General features: G+C 32.5%; 1 protein-coding gene across 3 annotated transcripts in view; it reads left to right on the top strand.

The window, feature by feature from the left end:
- Positions 1-25852, top strand: part of TBC1D32 (TBC1 domain family member 32) — a 231951-nt gene that overhangs the window by 193187 nt on the left and 12912 nt on the right. For 2 of the 3 annotated variants that reach the window (XM_032862420.1, XM_032862421.1), the window contains exons 29-33: positions 4969-5038; positions 6719-6834; positions 7637-7791; positions 14019-14159; positions 23821-24009. In XM_032862420.1, coding sequence (XP_032718311.1) covers positions 4969-5038; positions 6719-6834; positions 7637-7791; positions 14019-14159; positions 23821-24009 — 671 coding nt within the window. Of the gene's footprint in view, positions 1-1782; positions 1911-4968; positions 5039-6718; positions 6835-7636; positions 7792-14018; positions 14160-23820; positions 24010-25852 lie in introns of those variants that run through there. The other variant, XM_032862423.1, reaches the window with a different exon arrangement.

Here is a 25852-nt window from a genome sequence, read left to right as displayed (position 1 = left end):
TTACCGATTTCTATTTTAATTCTATTTGTGTTTATACTCTGTATAATTTAATTTCTTTGAAATTTTTTGAAGCTTTTATGGTGAGCCAATGTTCTGTCTCAGTAAATGTTCCATTGACAAGTGAAAGGATACATATTTTAGAGTTGATAGTTGTAGTGTTCTGTAAATAACCAATAAGGGCAATTTAGTTGCTCATGCTATTCAGATTTTCTAAATAGTTTCTAAATTTTTGTCTGCTTTTGGTACAAACACAGATAGTAGTATTGAGCTCTCCCTTTATTATTTTATGCTTATGTACTTGTCCCTTTAATTCTTTAGTTTTTGCTTCATGTATTGTAAGGTTTTCCAATTTGGTAAATATATATTTAGTATTGCTTTTTCTTCTTGATGAATTGACCATGCTGCTTTTTAAAAAGTCTTTTTATCTCTAATACTCCTTGCCCTGAAGTGTATTTTGTCTGATAATAATACAGATGTTCAGCTTTCTTATAACTGGTGTCAGTATAATATGTCTTCCCATCTTTAATATATCATGTCTTTTAGTTTAAAAGGCATCTAAAGATATATAGTGTGTGGTTGCATCTTGCTTCCTGCTTTTAATTCAGTCTCAGAATTTCTGCCATTTTTTGGTGTTTTTAGCCCATTTAAATGATTGTTGATATTTTAAAATTTTATCTATGATTTTGATATTTTTGTCTACTATGAATTAATACCATGTCTTTCACATAAGAACCTTACAAAAGTTTATTTCCATTTGTCCTTCCTGTATACTATTTTTTCTATGCATTTTACTTTTATATGTTATTATTCCTTTGAATCAATTATTTTTAAGTAAATTAAGAAATAAGAGCAAAGTTACTTTTATTTGCACATACATTTACAATTTCTTACACTCTTGTATGTGTGTTAATGTGTGTTGTATGTGTATGTATCTGTGCATTCATCTGGTACCATTTCTCTTCAGCGTGAAGAACTGTGGTGTTTTTTTGTTTTTTTTTTGAGTATAGTTGACACACATATAGTTACACTAATTTCAGGTGTACAACATAGTGATTCATTAAGTTTATACATTATTCTGTGTTCATGACAAGTGTAGCTGCCCTCTGTGCCCATGCGTTGCTATTACAGTAGCAAGCAACTGTATTCCTTTATACTGTGGCTTTTATCCTCATAATTTATGCATTCCATAACTGAAACCCCTTCACCCATTTTGCCTAACCTTCCACCCCACTCTCCTTTGGCAACCATTAGTTTGTTCTCTGTATTTGTAGGTCTGATTCTGCTCTTTATTCCTTTTTTCCCACATATGAGTGGAATGATATGGTATTTGTCTTTCTCAGTCTGACTTATGCTTTCTATGTCCATCCATGTTATTACAAATAGCATGATCCCATCCTTTTTTGGCTGTGTAATACTCTGTGTGTGTGTCTGTGTGTGCGCATGCATGTATGTATGCACATATGCATACCACATCTTCCTTATCTGTTCATCTATCGATGGGCACTTAGGTTGCTTCCATATGTTGGCTACTGTAAATGATGCTGCAGTAAACATAGGGGTGCATGTATCTTTTTGAATGTTTTCATTTTCTTTGGGTAATACCCAATAGTGGGGTTAGTGGATCATATGGTATTTCTATTTCTATTTTTTTTTTTTTTTAGGAACCTCCATACTATTTTCCATAGTAGATGTACCAGTTTATATTCCCATCAACAGTTTACAGGGGTCCTGTTTCTCCATATTTTTGCTAACACTTGTTATCTCTTATCTTTTTTATTTTAGCCATTCTGACAGGTGTAAGGTGATGGCTCACCTTTGATATTTGCCCAAGAATGTTCAGACTTCTTTATTCATGAAAGTCAAAATCTGAGAAAAGAAACACAAATGTCACAAAAAAATAAACTTCAGGATATACATTGAATAAACAAATTTCAACATATCTGCATAATGGAATACGACTTGCAATAAAAAAATACTATTGATACATGTTACAATATGGAATGCATCACAAAACATTGTGTTAAGAGAAATAAAAAACACAAAATGGTACATATTATGTGATTCCATTTATATGATGTTCTAGGTAAAGCTAAGCCAACAGTGAAAGAGATCAGAACAGTGGCTAGCTTAGGGAAGAAGGATGTGCAAGAATTGGCTAGAAGAGAGCATGAGGGAACATCTACATGATGAAAATATTCCATATCTTAGAAGCGTGTGGGTTATACAGCTTGTATGCATTTGTCAAAATTAATTAAACTGTACATTTAAAATCTTTATATTTCTTTGAACATAAGGTATACCTCAATAGAATATATCTTCCTAATTAAAAAGCAATCTTGTAATACCCTATTATGATAGTTGATAGGAGGTAGGTCTATTTCACAGCTATAAAAATATATAAAGGCAACATATTTTATTGAAACTACTTAAAATTTACAAAGTCAGCGAGTGTCACCAACACTACAGCACCAAAGTCTTAACGTTATTTGAACTTGGGAAACTAAAATACAATTAATAATAAAATACAGGATCACCAGGAGTGTATTCAGGTACTGACATAGAAGGAATTTCCTGGTCACTACGCAAATGAATTTTATCCGATTGTGTTGTAATGGGCATTGGTACAGCTATTTAAATTATTGCTGACTTTTTAAAAATTCTCTTGATAAGACTAAGAACTTGAAATTATGGGGAACGTATGAATGATTAATAGTTTAAAAATTGTCCATTTTATGAGAGTGAGAATAATTTGTGACATGTATGTTTTTGGTATAAAGTAATAGAAATTTTTTTTTTTTTTTTTTGGGTATAGGAGAAAGATACTGGCTCTTATAAATGGGGCAAAACTGTCATTAGCAATCTGTACATCTAGAATATACATCTATTTAACTCTAGTTAGAGTTCTAAATAGGGAGGAATTCTAAGATCTATAAAAAATATCTTAACTGCTCATTATAGGCCAAATGTAAAATACTGCTAAGTTTGTGTTCTGAACCGAATAAGTAAAACTCAGATGTAGCTTGTCAGGAAATTAACTGAGCTCTTAAGTTTATTTTATTTTATTTTATTTATTTTATTTTTTTAAAGATTTTATTTATTTATTTGACAGAGAGAGAGATTACAAGTAGGCAGAGAGGCAGGCAGAGAGAGGGAGAAGGAAGCTCCCTGCTGAGCAAAGAGCCGGATGCAGGGCTTGATCTCAGGACCCTGAGATCATGACCTGAGCCGAAGGCAGAGGCTGTAAACCCACTGAGCCACACAGGTGCTCCAATTTTATTTTATTTTAATTAATTAATTAATTTTTAAAGAAAATGACCACTGTAGGTAGCTAAAAGACCAGCCTGGTTTGGCTGGGCTTATGAGGACTTCCTGGGGCATGAGACTTTCAGAGATAAAACCATGCAGGGCCTAGGCAAACTAGGAGAAACAGGGTACCTTACCTCCAAGAGTGCTAAAAGATGAATTATTGCTGGTCCAATGAGTAGATGTTTGATAACAGTGATGTTTAATTTGTTGTTCTTCCTTATCTCTGTAGATCTCAAGTCTAGCCATATTTTACAGTTCAGTTTAAGTGCCACTTCTATGTAATCTCTCTCTCTTTCTGAATTCACATTAACACTCTATCTGTACCATTCCTGTTCCACTTATTCCTTTAAAACATCTTTATCAGAGTTATCTATATACGAATTTTATCTCTGGCACTACATGGAAAGTTCTTTTAGGGCATGATGTATTATTTCTTTTTCATCCCCCATAGCTTCTAGCATCGTGCTTCGCACTTATTTTATCAGAAAGGGTGTATTAAAAGGAATGAATGAATCCACAAGTTAAGTAAATTATACTAATAGGATGAGATGCATCAATGTAATAGGAGGGGAAAAAAAGGTGGGGGGGATGCTTGGGTGGCTTAGTGGGTTAAAGCCTCTGCCTTCAGCTCAGGTCATGATCTCGGGGTCCTGGGATCAAGCCCTGCATCAGGCTCTCTGCTCAGCGTGGAGCCTACTTCTCCCTCTCTCTCTCTGCCTGCCTCTCTGACTACTTGTGATCTCTGTCTGTCAATTAAATAAAAAATAAATAAATAAAAAATAAAAAATCTTTAAAAAAATAAGCTGTAGTTTAATATTAACTTTGTTAAAAAAACAAAAAAACAAAACAAAACAAAACAAATAACCCTATTGACATGAGTATGAGAAACCCAGCCTTTAGTCCTCTTTACCACTAGATAACAAGTTCCTTAATATTTTATGTGTATATGTGTGTGTATGCACATGCATGCTACAGTTTCTTTAGCCAAAAATTGAAAGTTACAACTAGAACTCTCAGTGCTTCTAATGATGCTACTGAGCATTCACTGTTAGGTTCGTCATCCATGTTCTCCAGAACCAATCTAAATTTTCAACCTCTCCTATTGTCCCCTGTCCCATGTAGACCCTTCACTTTTCATAGATCACAAACTCCTACTCCTCAAAGAAGATGCACCTGCTGGAAGAACTTTGTTCACCCCAACCTCATATATTGTTATACATTATAAGCAGTATACTGATTATTCCTTCTTGACACTCATTTTAAATCTTTAAGAAGTGAACAGCCATACTTATACATATTTGTAAACCAAAATCTTGTAAATGGATTGGTTGATGAACGTACAATGTTCTACATCATTTTGGGGTTAAGAGCTTTTGTGTTCTGCGAGCTGAGTAAAAATAGGTTGCTTTAAAATTACAATTAGTTATTTTGTACTTAATATGCTTTTAAATGGCTTTTATAGGAGAAAAGTTATTTGTAAAAAGTTTTCTATTAATTTCCTTGAAAATGTAACTGACAGCTCTTAAAAGAACGAATTCATCAATGTTTTAAAAATTCACATTAAAATATGTAAAAATATTACTTTATTCAATTTTCAATTAAAATGTGATTATTATGCAAACTTTTATACATTTTTATAACCCAGTTTGCTATTGTTTTTAGCTACTGATGCAAATGTGAAGAACGAAAGTCTTTCATCTGTGCAGCAGCTTGGCATTAAAATGACTGTCAGGTATATTATAGGGAAATATCTCCCTTGCATATTATAGAATTTGTTTTATCTACCTGATATGTGTTTAATAGTATTTAACAACCAACTATTTTGTGTACTTTAAGTGCAGAGTTTATCATTCAGAAAATAATAACTTTGTTTTGGAGATACTGGCACATGATTAAATTACCTCTGCTGGTAAATCAGTTATGGTTCATTATCATTTCAGAGGCTAATTACAGTGTATTTAATCCTGTATGACTACAGGTTTTAAAAAAAAGGAATTGTAAAAATCAGCACATTGGTAGCACAATCATGCCATTTTAAAAAATATGATAGATTTTAATTGTCAAGCTATGGTAATGAGTACAAAAGAACCTTAAGGATAGATGCCGAAGTTAAAAATGAATAAACTAATTATAGTAGTTTGAATTTTTAGTACCCAAATCGTAATTTTCAAAAGAAACTGAACAGCAGACTGTGAATTAAGGAGTGAGTCTCCTCTCTTGCTTACTAAGTGGGTATTTAACAGTTCCATCCTACTTCAGTGGGTAATCTTTACAATCTATGGAAGCTTTTAAAATGACTATTTTTGATAAATTCATAGCATTATAATGAAAAGTGTGATAGTAATTCTGGCTAATCCATCTGTATCACATGAAGCATGTGACTCATTGTTTTGTGACCCTATATCTGCTTTTTATTTTGTAATGTCCAATTTCTATTCTGAAATGGAATCCATAGATAACATGAGCAGGCTAGTCACATATTTTTTAAACTCAGTATAATGTCTTATTGGTAAGATGTAAATGGAAAGTGATTTGTAGTGGAATGTTTATACCCAGCTGCAGTATAGGACAGAGCTGTCAACCACATAGAATCACTGTGACTTTGGCAGCTGCATATAGACTGCTGATGTTTCGGTGCTTCAAATACTGCTCAAGTTTTGCCACGGGCAAAGTGACTTTCCAAAATGGAGAACAAGTCTTAGGCTTCAAATAAAGGAAGTACTATATTTTCCTGATTTACACATTTAGTTGCATTCAATGTATAATAAAAAATAGAGAAAAAATATTTTATGATCTCATATAAAGCAGAATTGGCTTCAGATAATTATAAATAGCTTCTTCATCCATGCGAATAATAGGCAGGCCATTTGTAAGTGGTTGTTTGGGACTGCCCCACATCTAACCTCCATTACCCACCAACTACTATTTGTGTCCCCAGTTACTGTGCAATCAAAAATGCCCCCATGAATTTCCCAGGTGGCCGCAGGAGGGGAAGTACTCCCTCTCAGAACCTTTGGATTAGATGAAATCTAGAATTGCTTCTAGACTTAACATTTGGTCAGTCTAACCTGTCAACATTACATGTTTTAGGTTAAGTTCAGGAAAAAATGCTTATATTCCTCTCATCTACAGTATCTGCATTTTGTTCTCTCATTATTCTTTTATTTTCTTTTAAAGTTGTCAGTATTTACCAGATAATTACTGCTAATCCAAATATAATTATCAGGAACATGTACTTAGTGTAAAGCTCTCCCTACTAAGTGTTCTGTATAGCATAGTTATGGTAGAAGTAGAAGAAAACTTAAAACCTTGAGATCTAAAGAGGACTACACTTGATGGATTTTAAAAAGTGAATTTGTAGTGCAGGGCCTGAAGTTTTTCATTTTGCATGTTTTGTGGGCTTTTAATGTAGATATGGCAAGTTCCTCAACCTGTTAAAAGACAGCGCAGAAAATGATCTTACCTTGGTTTTAAAGCACTGTGAGAGATTCCTAAAACAGCAGCAAGCGCCCATAAAATCTTCTCTTCATATCCTTTTTGAGTGGATTCACAGCAGTTGAACATTATGTGTTTTTCATAGTTCTTTGATAGGGTACATTAACACATTTATAGTAAAATAATACTTTAACCTATATTGCTGATTCGTTGATGTACCTTTATAGTATTCTGTATTTTAAATATGAATTTTATTAAATTGGGTAGTAATTACTAAATTCAATCTTACTTATTTAATCTTAAACAAGTAATTAAAGTTATTTGGCTGTATTTTCAGATACATATAAGACATTTTTTAAAAATAGTTTTTTTTTATCTAGAATAAGAATATTCTTATATATATTATATATAATATAAGAATAATTTTATCTAGAATAAGAATATTCTAGAGTTAGTAAATTTAGAATAACAATAGAACATACATTTATTTTACTTGAATTGGTTATTTTTCAGAAATAGATTTGACTTGAGAAAAAAGTATACAAACCATTTGCCTTACTGAATTCTAAAAATATATGGATTTTTAAATATTTGATTATGTTAGTAACTTAGCAGATAACCTAAACCACAGAAAGAGAAGGTACTATGATTTTAATGACTTGAATAAGTGTTGCCACAAAACAGATATTTTTTTCTGCATTTGCTAGTGCCATTGCCCTCGTCTACTTATGTAAATAAACAACACATTGGCTTATAAATTGATTGAAGATATAATGAGGACTGAAGTATCAGTATCTTTTTCCTGATAGGGATCCTGAAAATGAATATTAATAGAATTCTTATATTTCATCTTGTAAGACAAAATATGCAAAAGTTCCTTAACTGTGCTTTTCAGTCTGCCTGCAGGGGACTTACGCTGGCCATGACTGGTTTGTATCCTCTTTGTTCATGATAATGTTGGGGGACAAAGAAAAAACCCTCAGATTTCTTCAGCAGTTCTCCAGGCTTCTGACCTCTGCTTTCCTTTGGTTGCCAAGACTTCATATTTCTGTAAGACTTTTTACTCTTTCTTTAAATGAGTGTGTTAAATTTTAAGGCAGATCCTATTTAAATTCATTGGGATCTTATTTGTAGAGAGCTCTGTAATAATTTATGTTCGTTTTCTACCTGAATGCTTTTTGACTGATTCTCTTTGAAGATACAGTTTTGACATTTTCCCAAATGCTTGGTGTCTTACTTAAAGGTAACTGAATGAAAGATTAGTGATAATAGATGGATTATTAAATTTTAAACTTGTCATCTAGTAAATTATAAAAAAATATATATGTAAAAAGAGCTATTGAATGTTTTTTATTGTTGCTTTGTTAGAAAAAGTCAGTTAAATTACAACATAAGAAAATAAGTCAAAATTGTAAACGTATTCTATACAGAATATGGAAATCTATGATGAGTTTGGAAATCTATGATGATTTTTTATTATAGTGTTATGGTGTATTTTAAAGGGTTTTACTAGCTTCATGAGATCTTAGAGTTTAGAGGTAAGAGCATCCCTCAGTTTACTAACATTTCTGTATTTTGTTTTGCTTACTGCCATTAAAATCTCCAACCTGGGGACACTGTCTACTATACAAGATAGGCTCACACTTCCCAAACCTCTCCTACGACATACTCCACATGGACAGTGCAATCACATTGCTCCCAAAGATAAATAAGTTAAGGGATTGAGAGAATATGTGGCGTTCAATGAAAGCATGTATTACATGTTTTCACAGTATATGTTTGTGATAAGGAATATAAAGCCAAAGAATCAAGGAGGGATATATTATAAATATTGAAATTTTATCATTTCTTGATAAAATAGCTGTACATAATTCCTGAATAAGAATTTCTGGCTCTTATACTTCAGCAAATGTAAAATTTGTTTACAAGAACAAGCAGAAACAAATGGCAAAAGAATGCGTGCCAGTTTTTCTTTAATCAGTGGAACTATTTTCCTTCTATTAACCAGAATTTGAATAATTCTTTAAATTGTACGTGAAGATTTTAAAAATTGTAGATATTCCCTTCTTCCATTTACAAATGTAATGTTGAAAAATCTTTTGATAATGAATATAGATTTTGAATCCAATCATACATTTTCATGTCAAGTATTGTGAAAATGATACCTGCATTCCACTAGTCTTAACTATTCTAGCTTAGTGTTCAGGTTGTGACACTGTCAGATATCACCAGTCAACTTTTTTTAACCATAATTTTGTAAGGTTGCATTTTTGCTTTGAATCTATAAACTTTTCATAAGACATTATTTTATTTTTTAACATAACAGTGATGTTGTGCTCTAATAGGGTTTCTTCCCATCAGGAAGGACTTTATCAGCAGCTTGGATTTTTTTAGATTTATTTTGATAACATCATTGAATATAGAATATAGACCTGTGGATAGAATGGAGTGACATTTTACTTAGGGTGTTTAGATGAACTCATGATGTAAAGCCTTGACACCTTTCTGTTGGTGGACCTGTACCATCAGTGAACACCTAGGCAGTGCCTTACATAGTATCATTTTTTTCTTTTCAACTTTTCAATATACCAAGTTGAATTATTTCATTACCAGGAGTTTGTTTTAGTGCTTCTTTATAAAGTAACATTCTGCAATATTCCTCTTCAGGGATTTTATCTTAGAGCTGTTAGCTAAATGTAGTTATTAATGTTTCTGTAGTCACAACTCCATGATTTAAATGTTTTTGATTTAATCATTTTATGGATCAGTGGTTTTTCTATGCCACTTGTTAATACATTCAGTAATAATCTTAATACATTATTTAAATAGTAATCCCTTTTCTATTTTGTTTGTTCCATTGGTCTCAAACATTGCAGTGACCCTTCCTATGCAGGTTGATCAAATAAGTTAATCTGCAGTTGTGGTGAGACACTTTGACTTTAGTCTACCTTCCTTAGCTCAATCTCATTATTATAATCAACCTCAAAAAAACTTCAGCCTGTGCCCCAGTCCCACATTCTTCAACCTTATTACCCTGTTTCTTTTACAATAGCCTATGTCAGTTCCTAATATGCTCCTTAATTTCTGTATTTACTTATTTAAACACTTAAATATAAAATATAGTTCTAGGAGGGCAGTGCTTTCTGTTTTGTTTACCAATGTGTCCCAAACTAATTCCAGTAGTAATTAATTCAACAAATGGGTGTTGAGTGTATGAATTAATATTTAAATACAAATATGTAAAGGACAGTAAGCTTTTACTACTTTAAAAAATTTATTTATTTATTTATTTTAAAAATGTATTTAAAAGATAGTTGATCCTCTGCATTCTTAAGAATGTTGTAAGCAGATTGCATCAAAAGGTGGAAAAAATTGGCCTTGGATGAGCAATATAGGACATAATGAAATAATTACTTTGAAGTTTTTAAAATTTTATAAACTATATACTCATTTGAGATAAATAATTTGAAAATATTTTTTTTGAAGCCTCTGAGATCAGAAGAATCCTTTAATGTATTGACTGTATTGAATTATCTTTAATTATTATTTGTTCTTAAAGGAAAACAACAACTTCCTAAATGATGATGTACTAATTCTTTATGGAATTTTATCAAGATTCAGAGTTTGGCTTATTTTAACATAAAAGCTTTTAATAAAATGACAGATTATGAAAGATGAAAAAATCAGTTATTTCCTTGTAGGAATACCTAATCTCAACTAATAATTATAATAAAAGTAACAACCACATATGCCTTCTGTTAGTAAAAACATACGCAAAAGGAGAACAAATTAAATTCAAATATGAACTATTTCAGATTCACATACAGATAAAGCTCCATTGATTATGAATCAAGCTAGAGTAATAGTCAAATGAACTAGTGTAGTTTAACAGGAAGAGCATCAGAGAGTTATGTATATTTTATATATATAAAAATGTGTGTGGATCTATACATTTATTCCTCTCTTACTCCTCATAAAATAAAAAACAGTTAACACAGGAAGTTTAGAGTTAACAATTCTAATACCATTCAAATGTACATTTAGATTTAAATTTTACAACCATCAGCGTGTCCTGGCACACTTGCAACTATTTGGACAGCATTAGCAATAGCAAATCATGTGACCAGTCACTTGTAGGACAGAAATCTAGTGTCAAAACCCCATTGTTTTATATATAACTTTAAATCTTAGAGCCATATTTAAAGTTTCCATTTTCCCTTGTGCTTTTTTTTTTGTCCCTGGAGAGGAGAAAGATTTGTTTTCTAGAATAATAGAATCAGAGTTAAGAAAAACTGTTTTCTATTCCCCTCTTGCATGACCCACGTGCTGCACAGATTGACTGCCGCATTGCCCAGTCAGCATGGCCCATTCTCTGCACACCAATCCCCAGACTGAAGGACTGGACTGGACCCCTTGGGGCCATTTAAACTGGTTTGGAGAGTTTGTCTTTCTCATAAGGTCTTTCTATTTAATTCCCGTAGCAACTTGGAACTAGATTTTTCTTAGTGTCAGGATTGGAGTGACTCATCAGAACTACCTATAGTGGAAGGGAAAAACCAAAAGACTGCTTACACAGTCCGTTTTTGAAGGCACAGATCTTTCATTTTTAATCACTAAAGTAAAATACTCTAAAGAATGTTATTTTATAAAGTCCTTGCTTCATGTTATGATGCTTACTAGTATATCTCAACCCAAAAGTTTTACTGATACTCGTTTTCACAGTTTTAGCATAGTTTGTATGTCACTTACATGATGTTTTAAATACTATTTTCCTATATGTGTTGTGCTTAATCCTATATTCTGAATTTTATTAGAGTTACCTTTATTAAAAGTTGCCATCTTTTCAGAGAGTTGTGACTAAGCAAAATACATCAAAAAACTAAAAGTATAACAAACAGGCTTTATAATTTGATGATTCAGAAGACTGTGTTGTATTTAGGTATTTAGAGTTATCGATTTGGTTTTATGAACACCATTTACTATAAATTAGAGTTATGTAATGGCAATTAATAGACCAATTAATAAAACTTTTATTATAAGTGAGTGTACTATGATTACAATGTATAATCATTAACATCTTCTCTTGTAATTCAGTCAATAATTTGTTGCGTATCTACTTTATGCAAGGCTTGGTGCTGGGAGCTGTGTTGGTTACAAAAAAGTATGGCATAATTTCTTCTAACAGAGGATAATCTACAAGAATAGAAGAACTCTTGCCTGAGCTTTGGAACTCCATTACATAATAGCTTGTTTTTTCCTGAGAGTGTAATTAGTCTCATCTTCGTCTCTAAATACACCTACTCCAAATATATTGTTTTCAGTGCAACATAGAAAAGATACTGTATAAGCATTGTTTCTTATACATACATTTTTTATATTACTATTATGCATATATTCAGAAAATTATTACCTAAGCTTGCATTGAAAATTAATATATATGTATAAGTTGATTTTTTTGCATCTATTAAACTCATTAGTTCTATTGGACAAGTAGTCATTAGTGAAATGTGTGTTTCACAAAAGAAGATAAAGGATACAGATTCTCAGTTTATATGTATATATATACATTAGTATATACATATTAAAATATATGTGTATAAATACATACATGAGTATATATATTTTTTAAAGATTTATTTACTTGAGAGAGAGAATGCATGTGTGCATGTGTGTGGGGATGGGTGGGAGGGAGATGTTTACTTGGGCAGAGGGAGAAATGAGAGAATCTCAAGCAAACTCTCTGCAGAGTGCTGAGCCTGATTCTAGGCTCGATCTCATGACCTCAAGATCATGACCTGAACTGAAATCGAGGGTTGGATGCTTAGCTGACTGAGCCACCCCAGTGCCCCTTAGTTTATATTATTTTTAACTACTCAAAAGAAAGTTTATTTTTTGTCCTAGACATTCATCTGAGGTTGGCTGTAAGATGTCCACTTAATATGCTATAGTATGTCTCCAGTCATCAGTATATAAAATTATTTTGTGTGTGTGTTCTCTGAGGTATCTCTGAGAACCTGTCATAAAATATATGCTTCTACATATATATTCCTATGATATATTCCTATGAAATGATAAATTGTCCTTTATGATGATGAATGATAAAACAGGAAAACCACTGATAAATCATCTCACTGGTTTCAGAAATTTTAGTGTATAATTCAAACCTAAATCCTTAAAAGCACTTTAGCAATAAAGTTTGAAAGAAATCCTCATTTTAACTCATATGTAATTGTTATATGTAAGTTTGATTTGTTTTACTTTAAAAGCATTAATTTTCTTTTATTACAGTTATCCAGTAAAGAACATAAATGCCTTTCTGAAAGTTTCTTAATTATGTATTCTTCAGATCTAATTTGAATATAAATTTTAGTGTAAGTCTATTGGGTATAGTTGCTAGTCTGTCAGTTTTTCTAGAGACACAAAATGATACCTGCCAAGTTTATTATTTGTTTTAAAATGTTGTGGTTAGATATTGTATTTATAGTAACAATCATTGAAGAATTATAGAGCAATCATGATGACATAAATTGTACCTAAGAGCCAAACTGAAATTATAACCAACTTTATGAAGAAGTTGCTGAAAAATGCAAGTTTGTAAGATATGTGTGTGTATATCCACAAATATATAATTGGACATATAAATAAATATAAAATATATAAATTATATAAGATTAATTTGTAACTATTATAGAAATATATACAAAACAGCTGGTCTAAGAACTTTGGTGGGAATGCATTATGTATTTTTCCCAGTTTTAGTGATAAATTTTTTAGAGTTCCTAATTTCAGTTATTAGTAACTCAAGTTCAGATATAGGCTAATGTTATCTTAGAAAAAGGAGACTATGCAAATATCCCAAAGATCTGACAAACTAAAACTTTTTGATGTGATAGAATCATTGGCCAAAGCCAAAGATAGCAAGCATACAGAAGTACACTCAAGTATTAAAATGTAAAGTTTTATTATTTGTGTACTTGTACATTTATCCTTCCATGCAACAGCCATCCCCTTCATTCCACAGGCATTGAATTACAGTATTAAGTTTATTTCTTTGTCTTGGAAGGTATAAATATTGCCTTAATTAAGATTTATTTTTTCTATGGTCTTTATAACATTCTGACTTTTTAACTTACATAATTACAATGTTTGCAGTAACTTGTTAGGCCACCACGTTAATTTTGAAGTAGCAATTCAAAGCAAAATATTTAGATAAGTTGATTTGATTATTTTACATTAGTTGTATGTTCATTAATTCTCAATTTTTCCTTTTTATACAGAGGTATCTAGCTACTGACACTATAGAATCTGGCATCCATCCAGTATATTTTTGCAGTACTCACTACATTGAAATGCTTCTGAAGGTGGAGGTGCCACTTGTGTTTTCAGCTTTTCACATGTCTGGTTTCGCACCATCCCAGGTAATCCGGAAGAAATAGTGTTTCTTCAGCTCCCAGATCTCAGTGTCTTTAAAGAAAATTAAACTCTTGGGGTGCCTGGGTGGCTCAGTGGGTTAAGCTTCTGCCTTTGGCTCAGGTCATGATCTCAGGGTCCTGGGATCGAGCCCTGCATCGGGCTCTCTGCTCAGCGGGGAGCCTGCTTCCCTCCACCCACCTCTCTGCCTGCCTCTCTGCCTACTTGTGATCTCTGTCAAATAAATAAATAAAATCTTAAAAAAAATTAAATTCTCTTCAAATATAGGGAATACATTTAAATTAATAAGATCCTTTTTGTAAGTATTCATATTTTTCTATTTAAATTTCTAAATTGCATTTTTTACTGTAGGTCTGTTACAATATACAGATTTCTTTATAGTAGATCCTTAGCATTCAAATTTCAAGTTCAACTTAAGCTATTCAAGGACATAGACATTCTGGAAGTCTGTGACATGTAGGCTTTTTAATGGAGATAATATCTGCTACATATGGCTAATGTAAGGATTAAGTGAGGTAACTGTGGGTAAGAGTTCTTAACACTGAACATCTGGTATTTGACATACTGTATCTTAACCTAACAAAAAAAGCCCAGCTCTTTATTTCTGCTCTTGGGATCTGGAAAGGAGTAATGGTTTTTCTAGGGCCTGGAGTTAATGCTTGTCACGTGCAGGAGTGCCTCCTGTACATAGGCAGTCTTTCATTGGTGGAGGGGTGAATTGTTTCCTACTGGTATAAGCAGGCTACAACTTAAATTTTTAGAGCTTAAGCCTTTTTATAATTTAAAATTAAATCTTTTTTTTTTTTCAAGAACCTTTTTGAAAAATATTTTATTTATTTGGCAGAGAGAGACACAGCAAGAGAGGAAACACAAGCAGGGGGAGTGTGAGAGGGAGCCTGGCAGGTGGAGTGGGAGACAGGGAGAAGCAGGCTCCCCGCCCCATGCAGGGGTTGATCATGACCCAAGGCCGAAGGCAGACGCTTAACAACTGAGCCATCCAGATACCCCTAGAATTAAATCTTTAAGTCAGAGTTCCAGAAGGTAGAAATACTTAACCAGAAGATATGAACACTTTTAAGACTCTTGACGCATGTTGTCAATTTGCTTTGATCTTACTCTTCTAACAGAAATGGAGAAAGTATCTGTTCTTTAAGTCTGGGTATTAGGCTTTTTCAAAACTAATAGCTAGATTAATATGTAGCATTTTCTCTTCTAAAATTTTGTGAATTTTTAAACATTAGCAAGGTTGACTATAATTTCATAGCCTAGTTAATAGTTGAATCTTCTTAATTGCCTACCTGTCTTAGTGTGTTTTTTATTGATTTGTATGTTCTTTAAAAGTAGCCCACTATCCAGATCTCTTTAATTCCTGTTATGTATTTTATTTACTACTATAATTTATTACTTTACTTATTTACTGTTAGTGTTTTTATGTATTTACTATTGTATTATTTATTACATTTTTCTTCTTACATTCTTATTTCTTAAGGCTGATAAGAATCAATCTATCGTACACTTCCTAACTCCCCCTGAAAAAGCTAATTTAGCTATTTCTATTGATTTCTTTATGTGCCCTCTAAAGTGATTTTTCCCGGTTTAAGTTGGGCATTTAGATTTGGATAAAATTTAAATTGCTGTTATGTTCACTTTTCTCAAAGTAGTTTATAGTGTCTGTCTTTACCATACTCAGCCTTCCTATCTAGGAATGTAGTAAGTTTTTCCATTTATTTTCTTTGTACTATATTTTGTACTATATTTTACTGAAGTTGTATATTTTTTCCCATATAGGTGTAGTATCTTTCTTATTACAGATAGTTCTAATTAATACAGCTTGAAATCTTTTTTTCAATTTATTTCCTTTGTGGTTACTGTTAATAATTAGTAAAGGTATTAAATTTTGCATAATCATTAGGTTGTAGATTTTATCTAGATTTGTGTTTTTACAAATTTGTAATATATTTTCTCTTTCATTTTTAATTAAATTCTGTTATTTTTTCCAGAATAATTCTAAATAGTGGCTTGCTTATTTTAGACTTGAACAGTTATTAAGTAATCATCTAGTATTTCACCATTACGAGACTTATTCCCTGTCATGGTATGGAAGAATCCTTCTGCTTTATGTAAAAATTGAATTTTGTTTCCTTTCTTTTAATCAAATAATAATGTTGAATTTTGACAAGTTCCTTTAGGGTTAAGATTATCTTGATCTTGGGGTTTATTTAGTTTAGGTAACCGTTGATAGATTTCTTAATAGTAAACAATGGTTGCATTTCTTTGGATTTGTCCTCCTGGGAATCTTTTCCTCTTTACTACACAATATAGTTCTTGGTAATGTGCCTTTATACTTGTTTTGAAGAGCTCTTATGTCATGTAATTACATTTACTTGCATCTGATTACTGTGCTTGTTGAGTTTTAAATTTCCTGAAGTTAATAAGTCTAAATATAACAAGGAATTGTGTGTAATGAAAAAGAATATTCTTTCCTGGCCAGTTGTAGCTCTTACTTGGCATGTACCTAAAATACTTTGGGGAATTTTCAATCATAAAATATTTAGTTCTGGTTGGAAACAGATACTTAAATGTTTACTATAAGCTCAACAATCTATTCTTTCTACTCCTCTAAAAATCCAATCTAGGTAACAAAATGTTCCTGAGAGCTCTTTTTGCCATTCTAGTCTTGAGTAATATAATGTATATTGTCTAATGCCTACAGTCATTTATTAGTTTCTAACATATATCCTTTAACTTTAAAATGGACTACTACAAACTGTGGACAAAACTTGCAGTACCTCTGGCCTCACCATATCATTTTGATTTTTTTTTTCATTTTTTATCATTTTGGCATTTATCAATTTGAAGTTACATATACATAGCAGATTTATCTAATAAAACCCACTGCATTATTTCTAAGCAGTAATGTTGTTATGTTTCATAACTTAGCTAATGTAAAAATGCCTTTTTAATGGCTCCTGATGTGAGCTAATCATTTTGTGCCTTAAGTATATATCATTGCTTTGTTGATACTATATGCCATTTTACTGCTAATTATAAAATGAGAAACAACTTTTAAGTAATGAATAGCTATAGGTGCTTAAGTAATCGTTTGGATACAGATTTTGTATTTCAAAGCTTATTCATTTTGATCTAATTAGGAGCAGTGCTTTTTGAAGTTGTGCATTTACAGACACTAAGGGATTGGTTGATTAATGAAGGATTTGTGAGTAGGTTGCTAAATAAAAAACACATATCTCTAGAGTAAAAATATATGTTTAACTAGAATACAAAAAAATTAAAACAGAAATATGTGTTGATTAGAGTTTAAGAGTAACAGAGTAGAAAATAGAAATTCAAATATATAGTCCTCCTTTTTAAATGAACAGAAAAATCACATGTTCTAATTAACATTTTGATGAATTTTATCCTTTGGTAAAACACTTCCCTTATTGTACTTTATTTAACTTTCCTACCTTAAGAAGTACCACATATCTTTAATGATTTATAATTTCTTGGGGGTCATTAGTCTGCATATCATTATTGTACTATACTGTGTCAGCAAATGAGCTAACATGGGTAATCCTCTGAATGTACTTTTAGAAAAACCTCATCATTTTTTCTCATTTGCTGTTTTTTTCTCCTCCTATCATGAAGACTGGATTAAAAAAAAAATATCCTTAAATTTTGTTTTTTGTGACATTGTATTTTTTGAAAATGCAGAATTATATAATGCAAAGCAGAATGTTACTTGTTCATGCTCCTATTCATAAATGCATATATATATCTATATGTATATATGTAGATATAGATATATAGATATAGATATAGATATATAGATATATATCTATCTCCCTGGGCTTTCCTTCTCATGTTGCTGATGTTGACATTTGAAATAGTACCTTCTTTCTCCCTTTGCCACATCTTTGGTTCAACTACTTACTCGTTATGTTTGTCCAAATGGAAATTTTTAAAATTTTCTTTAAAATTTTATTTATTTATTTGACAGAGAGGCGGGGAGAGGGGGAACACAAGCAGGGAGAGTGGGAAAGGGAGAAGCAGGCTTCCTGCTGAGCAGGGAGCCTGATGTGGGGCTTGATCCCTGGGGTCCTGGGATCATGAATTGAGCCGAGGGCAGCTGCTTAACGAATGAGCCATCCAGGCACCTGGGAAAATTTTTTTTAATGAACTACAAGTAGATTTGAATTTGTGTATTGTTTCTGTACTTCTGGTAGAAATCTGTATCTTGCCCTGTGGAATAGTTATTTTGTCCTTTACCTCTTTAATAGTTGAAAGTTCCTTAAAGGTATGTGTGCCTGATTTATCTACAGGTTCTTTGGGTGTGTGATACACAGTATCTTGCCTAGAAGTACAACAGAAATACTCTTATGTGTAACAACCCTGTGCAGTATAAAGATGTATTTTTAGAGCTTATCTCATTTAAAATTCTGACTACGTCATGTGACGGAAGTAGAAATTCAGAATCCGTGAAGTCAGTGAACTGACTTATTGAAGTTACCTATAGCAAGGACTTTACTTGAAGCCACATCTTTTGATTTTGAAATTAGTTTTCTTTCTTTCTTTGCTAATATTATTTCTTTGGTGAGAGCAAATAAAATAAGGGCCAGAAGAGTTGTTAAAAACATTGTCTTTGAATCATAAAACTTGGTCATTTAGTTCCATTAAGTTTTTAATCAGGTATCCATTAAAAAATTGTTTTAACCAAACTTTTTTTTACCTAATTCTTATAGTATTTTTTGGAGATTGTTTTTTAAATCTAGATACAAGGGAGAATAATTTCCTCAGATAAAATAATCATGTTTATCTCAATGTTGCATCTTACTGTCCTTTAGAAGCTTAAGTATGGTTGAAGAGCAAAATTTCCTAGGAAGGTTGTGGTACATTTTGATGTATATTATACAAATGATTTTCTTTGCCTGTAAGCCTAAAACACCATTTAAATGTTTTTAAAAGTAATTGGTTTAAGAACATTGGTTTACTGTAAAAACAAATGTAATTAGTTTGTTTCGTTTTCTTTGTAAACTGTTTCATTACTAATATATTTCCATGAATATAAGAGCTCAACTTCTTAGTTTTGAAAATGCAGTACATTTTTTGGACTTATAAGGGGGAATTTGGCAGTGTCTAGCAAAATCTTACATGCATTTATCCTTTAACCCAACAGTCTCATTTATGGAAATCTATCAAATTATATTAATTATCAAATTAATCATGTAATTATCAAATTAAATTTATTATTTTAATCTGTCAAATTATCTGACAAAAATTTGAAAATACATACAGTTGTTTGTTATAACACTGATTTTAGTATCAAAAGACTAAAAACTGCAAATGTCTATCGATAGGGACTTGGTTGAAAAATTATGGCTTATCCTTGGTGGAATACCATGCAGTTGTAAAAATGAAAAATACCTCTGTATATTGTGTTGGAGTGATATGCAGGATCCTTTGTTAAGTGTTAAAAAGGTGAAGAAAAAGAGTGTTTAGTGTGTTACCATTTATAGAAGAAAGAGTGAAGATACAAATGCATGTACAAATGTGTTTTATTAAAAACATGAAAGAATATACCACATTTTTTTAAACGATTGCTTATAGGGATAAGGAAGGAATGAGCTGAAGAGTCAAGGAATATACCTTACTTTTGTATTTTTACTTTGGAATCATTTCAATATTTCATATGGTGATATAGATACATGTAACCAACAAAATAAACAAATTCTGTCCCTAAGAATATAAAATCAAACTGAAGCAAATGAACCCAACAGTACATATTTGATAGTATAACCTATCACTTTAGATCACTTTAAAACACAGTAATTTGACTGTAAGAGTCAAGTGATATGTTGCATAAAGACAAAGAACAGCAAAAATACCATTTTAAGTAATTATATTGCTTGTGGTAGTGCTGATATTCTAAGATTATTTTTGTCTTGTGTGATAGATCAAAAGAAAAACTGATGCCACTGGTAACAGATTTTCTGTATGTTTTAAAGCAAACACATGTAATTCATCACAACTTATGATCTATTTCTTTTAAAAAGTTTAAGGAAGGGGATCCTGTTGGGGGTGGGGGGAATGTGCTGAAGAACCTTCCCAATCAAAATTTCAAATCTGTGATGGGCCTGGTTCATGAACTGCTTTTATATATATATATATATACACACACACACACACACACACACACACACACACACACATATATGTGTATACATATATATGTGTGTGTGTGTGTGTGTATATATATATATATATATTTGAAAAATTCCATAATAAAAAAGTGTTTTATGAGTTTATCATTCTGCTTAGACACATGCTATTTCCTTTATCCTTTTAGAATTCTAGATTGTTAGCTGATTTGCAAACCTTTGCATTCTATAGAGAAGTTATTTACTTAAGGATTAAATACTGTGACTCATTGCTCACTCTTCTAGGGGAATATGATTTTAGAATTCTATTACAGTTTAATAATTCTGAACCATCTTGCACACAGAATATCTGATATAATTTCTGCCAAACAAAGAGGGACATATATTTAAAAAGTGCACATCTCCCCTTTGAGTGTCAACTCTATGAGAGCAAGGACTAAATGTCGTTTCTTTACTTAAAAATTATAATGCTTGTTTGTATATTAGGTACTTGATAAATAGTAAATGAATAATAAACATCTGTATTTTGTTACAGAGTAATATTATATAGTGCTTTGTGTACTTTCAGAGTGTTTTCAGTTATAATCATTTTCCTTTCCTAAATTTCCCATACGTAGAAAAAGACAGGCATTATTTCTGTTTAATGGAAGAAAAATAGACAATATAATAAAACAATGCTTGAATGTATGTAAACACCAGAAAACTGCATTAATAACTATATATAAGAAAGAACTAATTGCAGATTCTAGGCTGACTTTCTTTTAACCAATAAAGGTAAGTATTTCCCTACGTATGTTTTAAGTTCAGATATCTTTGTTTGAACCTTATAAAGTTGTGAGGCTTCAAGATCAAAATAGTTGCGGATCAGCAGTTTCACACCATCCAACCTGTAGGGCAGTACAGGTTCTTTTTCTTCTGAAAAAGAAGACAGTCAAAAGCCGTGACCCTCTCATTGCTGTCTACATGTCACTCATCCCTACCTAAAACTGACAGCTGAATGGGAACTGCTTTTTCTGGCACTGGTTTTTCTGGTTGTGGGATCATTTGTACTAATTTCTACTCTTCTTCTGTTTCTCCTTAATTCATTCTGAGACTCATTTTTATTAACCTAGCATGGCACACGTTGCTTGGCCTTACTAGCTATAGCAAAGAACAGAGACAGAACCCTGACAGCAGTGCATTAAGGGAATTAAAAGTATTACTTCTCAAAAAATGTCTCCTTCAACCTATCTAGCAAAGTAAGAATAGTGAAGATATTTTCTCCCCAGTGCAGTAGAGCCATATTATGTGGGCAATAGAAGATTGGTAATGAACTCTGCATGCCAAGCAGACCCTTGACCCTTCAGGTCAAGATCTGAGAGAAGAATCCTATTAGTGCTAAGACTAAAGTTGGGAGAAAAGGAAATTAAATACACTCCACCTGTTGATAGCATTGGACATTCATAGATAAAATTTCAGTACTGAGTTAACTCGTAGGCTCTATGACTAGATTTTGAGCATTATAGAATGGGGTCATAATATTTATAAAGCAAAAATTTTCCCCTAAGAATGGAATTACAGTAAAAAAACAAGAAAATATAGGTGATATCTAGTTGGCATTATCAATAATAGGAAATACAAGTGGAAAATGAGATGAGAAGATATGCCTGTAAGCTGCAAATAATGTTACTGGTTGACATAAGTAATAACACATGGAAAAACAAAAACTCATTAATACCATCTGGTATGGGCTGAATTGTGTCACCCTACCCCCAAAATTAGTATGTTGAAACCTTTACCCCCACTACCCTCAGAATGACTATATTTGAAGGGGTAATTAAGTTAAAATGAGATTACATTAGAGTAGGCCCTAATCCAGTCTGCTGTCCTTAAAAGAAGAAATTTGGACACAGATATCCAGAGGAAGACCAGGTAAAAACATAGAAGACTGCCATCTACAAGCCAAGGAGGGGGGTCCAACCCTGCCAACACTGTGTTCTTGGATTTCTACAGAACTGTGAGAAGATAAATTTCTGTTTTTAAGTCACCCAGTCTGTGCTACTAATACACCATGTTCAAGCTACTTAAAGGTAGAATCAGTATTCCCCAAAATTGAATCAGATCTATACAAAATGAGTTTTAGAAAGTATCCAAGAATATATCTTTTAAAGGATAAAATAATAGAACAAAAAAGGAAGATTTCTGCATCTGTTTTTAGATCTGTGACAAATTGAGATAAGCCATTATATCTGTTCCCATTCCCTGCTCCCCACCCCAAAAACAAAAGTATAAGAGAGATTCAACAAAGGAAATATTTCTTCACTGGTAATTTGTAAATCATAAATGAAAATTAGAATACTGGAAAGTAATTATCTTAGTTTCCTAGGACTACAGTATCAAAATAGTATGAACTGGGTAGCTTAAAACAACAGAAATTTACTGACTCCCAGTTTGGAGCAGTCCAGAATGAAAGTTTTAACAAGACTCTGTTCCCTCTGAAGGTGCTAGGGAAAGAACTCTCTGATGCCTCTCTCCTAGGTTCTAATAGCCTTAGATGGTTTGGCTTGTAAATGCCATTTTCCAGTCCTCTGTCTTCACATGACATTCCCTATGTGTGCCTTTTCATCGTCTCTCTGATTGTATGTGTTTCTCTGTTCACATTTTCCCTATCTGATACCAGTCATATTAGGAGAGGACTAACCTATCCCAAAGTGGTCTCATTTTATCTTGATCACCTCTGTAAAAACCCTGTTTCCAAATATTGTTACAAGCACAAGTACTGTGGGTTGGTTAGAACTTGGACATACTTTTTGGGGGGAGAGACAGAATTCCACCCATAACATTAATGTACCAAAATGTTAGCAGTGTTAATCACTGTGCCATTGTTACTATGTTTTTTTTTTAACTTTTTCTATTTTTTCCTTCAATAAGCATGTATTCCTTTTATAAGCTAAACAATCTGAATGTTATTCAAAAAGTAAAATAAATGATTTTTGTAAAAATCACACTTTTAAATTATTTTCTACATTAGCTCCCAGTTTTTATGTTATACAGTCCTGTTTGGTTTAAATTATTTTCTGATTCAGCAAGAGTCCATTTGCATTAATACAACATTTAGCAATCTGTCATCTGCATAATTATACTTCTGTGATTAAAGGTAGGGTAGAAGAAACTCCCATCTCTGAATTAAAATGGTCTGTTAGCATTTGTTATCTGTAGAGAGCAGACTGCTGTTGTGGGTAAGAGGAGGACTGTATGAATAAAGAAGGTATTTAGCAATAGGTAAATGAGCAGTGGGAACATCATCAGTTTACCTCTAAGTCTTGAGTCCCTAGGCCATGAAAGTTTTCTCATGCATTAGGCAAGTAGATGAAGCATCCTAGTATGTAGGATATCTTTCTATTTGGATCATATGTCAAGCTCTTCATTGGTTTTGTGTGAATCACTGATCACTGCTTTTTAAAAATATGGTTTTATAAGCTTTCTAATGAAGTGACTTATTTTTTTCTAGATTTGCCTACAATGGATAACTCAGTGTTTTTGGAATTATTTGGATTGGATAGAAATCTGCCATTATATTGCTACTTGTGTTTTCCTTGGTCCTGATTATCAAGTGTATATCTGTATAGCTATATTCAAACATCTGCAGCAAGACATTCTGCAGCACACTCAGACTCAAGATCTGCAAGTTTTCCTGAAAGTAAGTAATTTTAGAGGGAAATGGTGGTTAAGAGTTCATAGTTAATAAATAAATAAAATCTTAAAAAAAAATTAAAAAAGAGTTCATTGCTAACTTTGATGGGATGCTTATATGTCAGACACTTTTCTCGACAGTCATCTGAAAATAACCGTAAAAAGTAGGTACTAGGGGCACCTGGGTAGCTTAGTAGGTTAAAGCCTCTGCCTTCAGCTCGGGTCATGATCCCAGGGTCCTGGGATCGAGCCCCACGTCTGGCTCTCTGCTCAGCAGGGAGTCCGCCTCTCCCTCTGCTCCTCCCCCTGCTTGTGATCTCTCTCTTTCAAATAAATAAAATCTTAAAAAAAAAAAAAAAACGTTGCTCAAGATGACACACTTGGGAGTGGTGGGACTGCAGTGTGAAGGAGCTAAGCTGTTAGCTGGTGTGCTGTCCCACAAGATGTATTTTATATCTATATCTATCTCCATATATTCCTTATATCTTATCTAGTTACTAAAAGTTCAAGTTACTATGTTAAGATAGAGGTTTGAAATATTTTAAAAACATTTAATGTAATTTCCTATGCCTTCATATTCTGCATTTTTTAAACTTTCACCTATGTTTATAAAACATTTTCATGAAAGATTATTCTATCATAATGTTCTTTTTAAAAAGTCATTACATTATATAAGTTAATATTTTAAAACAATATATAACTTGCTTTCTTATCTCACAATAATATGAGTTTTGAAGCTCTGGACTTTAAGAAATATGGTTATATAAATACATCCCTGTGTGTAATTCCTGATGGAACTCCAACCCTAACTTAAAATCTCTCCTTGAATTTGAGAGATTCCCTCAAATTTTTCCCTCCCCCTGCTTCCCTCACCATCCCACAAATACACATACACATGCATACACCAAAACCAGCATTTGTCCTTTGCTAGATTTTCTCTAGCTCAACAAGTAATTTCTGTTAATTAATTTTATCATTTTTTTGCTTTTTTTAAGTTAACATATAATGTATTATTTGCCCCAGGGGTACAGGTCTGTGTTCATCAGTCTTATACGATACATAGCACTCCCCATAGCACATCACCCAGCCACCTTATCCCTCCTGTCCCCCTCCACTCCAGCAACCCTCAGTTTGTTTCCTGAGATTAAGAGTCTCTTAGGGTTAGTCTCCCTCTCTGGTTTTGTCTTGTTTCATTTTTCCCTCCCTTCCCCTATGATCCTCTGCTTTGTTTCTCAAATTCCACATATCAGTAAAATCATATAATTATCTTTCTCTGATCGACTTATTTCACTTAGCATAATACCCTCTAGCTCCGTCTATGTCATTGCAAATGGCAAGATTTCACTTTCTGATGGCTGCATAATATTCCATTGTATATCTATACCACATCTTCTTTATCCATTCATCTGTTGATGGACATCTGGGCTCTTTTCATAGTTTGGGTATTGTGGACATTGCTGCTGTAAACATTGGGGTGCAGGTGTCCCTTTGGATCACTACATTTGTATATTGAGGGTAAATACCCAGTAGTGTGATTGCCGGGTCATGGGGTAGCTCTATTTTCAACTTTTTGGGGTACCTCCATGCTGTTTTCCAGAGTGGCTGCACCAGCTTGCATTCCCACCAACAGTGTAGGAAGGTTCTCCTCCACATCCTCACCAACATGTCATTTCCTGACTTGTTAATTTTAACCATTCTGACTGGTGTGAGGTGGTGTCTCATTGTGGTTTTAATTTTATCATCATTCTTTACCCCTCAGAGCTCTTTTCCCTTTAATCATGATTTTCTATAAATAAATGCCACTGATTATTCAAGATTGCCAAACTATCAAGAATTTTTATTTCATAAAT

This window comes from Lontra canadensis, unplaced genomic scaffold (assembly GCF_010015895.1).
Source record: "Lontra canadensis isolate GAN:19392208 unplaced genomic scaffold, GSC_riverotter_1.0 scaffold23, whole genome shotgun sequence".
Classification (NCBI taxonomy): domain Eukaryota; kingdom Metazoa; phylum Chordata; class Mammalia; order Carnivora; family Mustelidae; genus Lontra; species Lontra canadensis.
The sequence above is the reverse complement of the archived record's forward strand: the minus strand, read 5'-3'. Positions and strand labels throughout refer to the sequence as shown.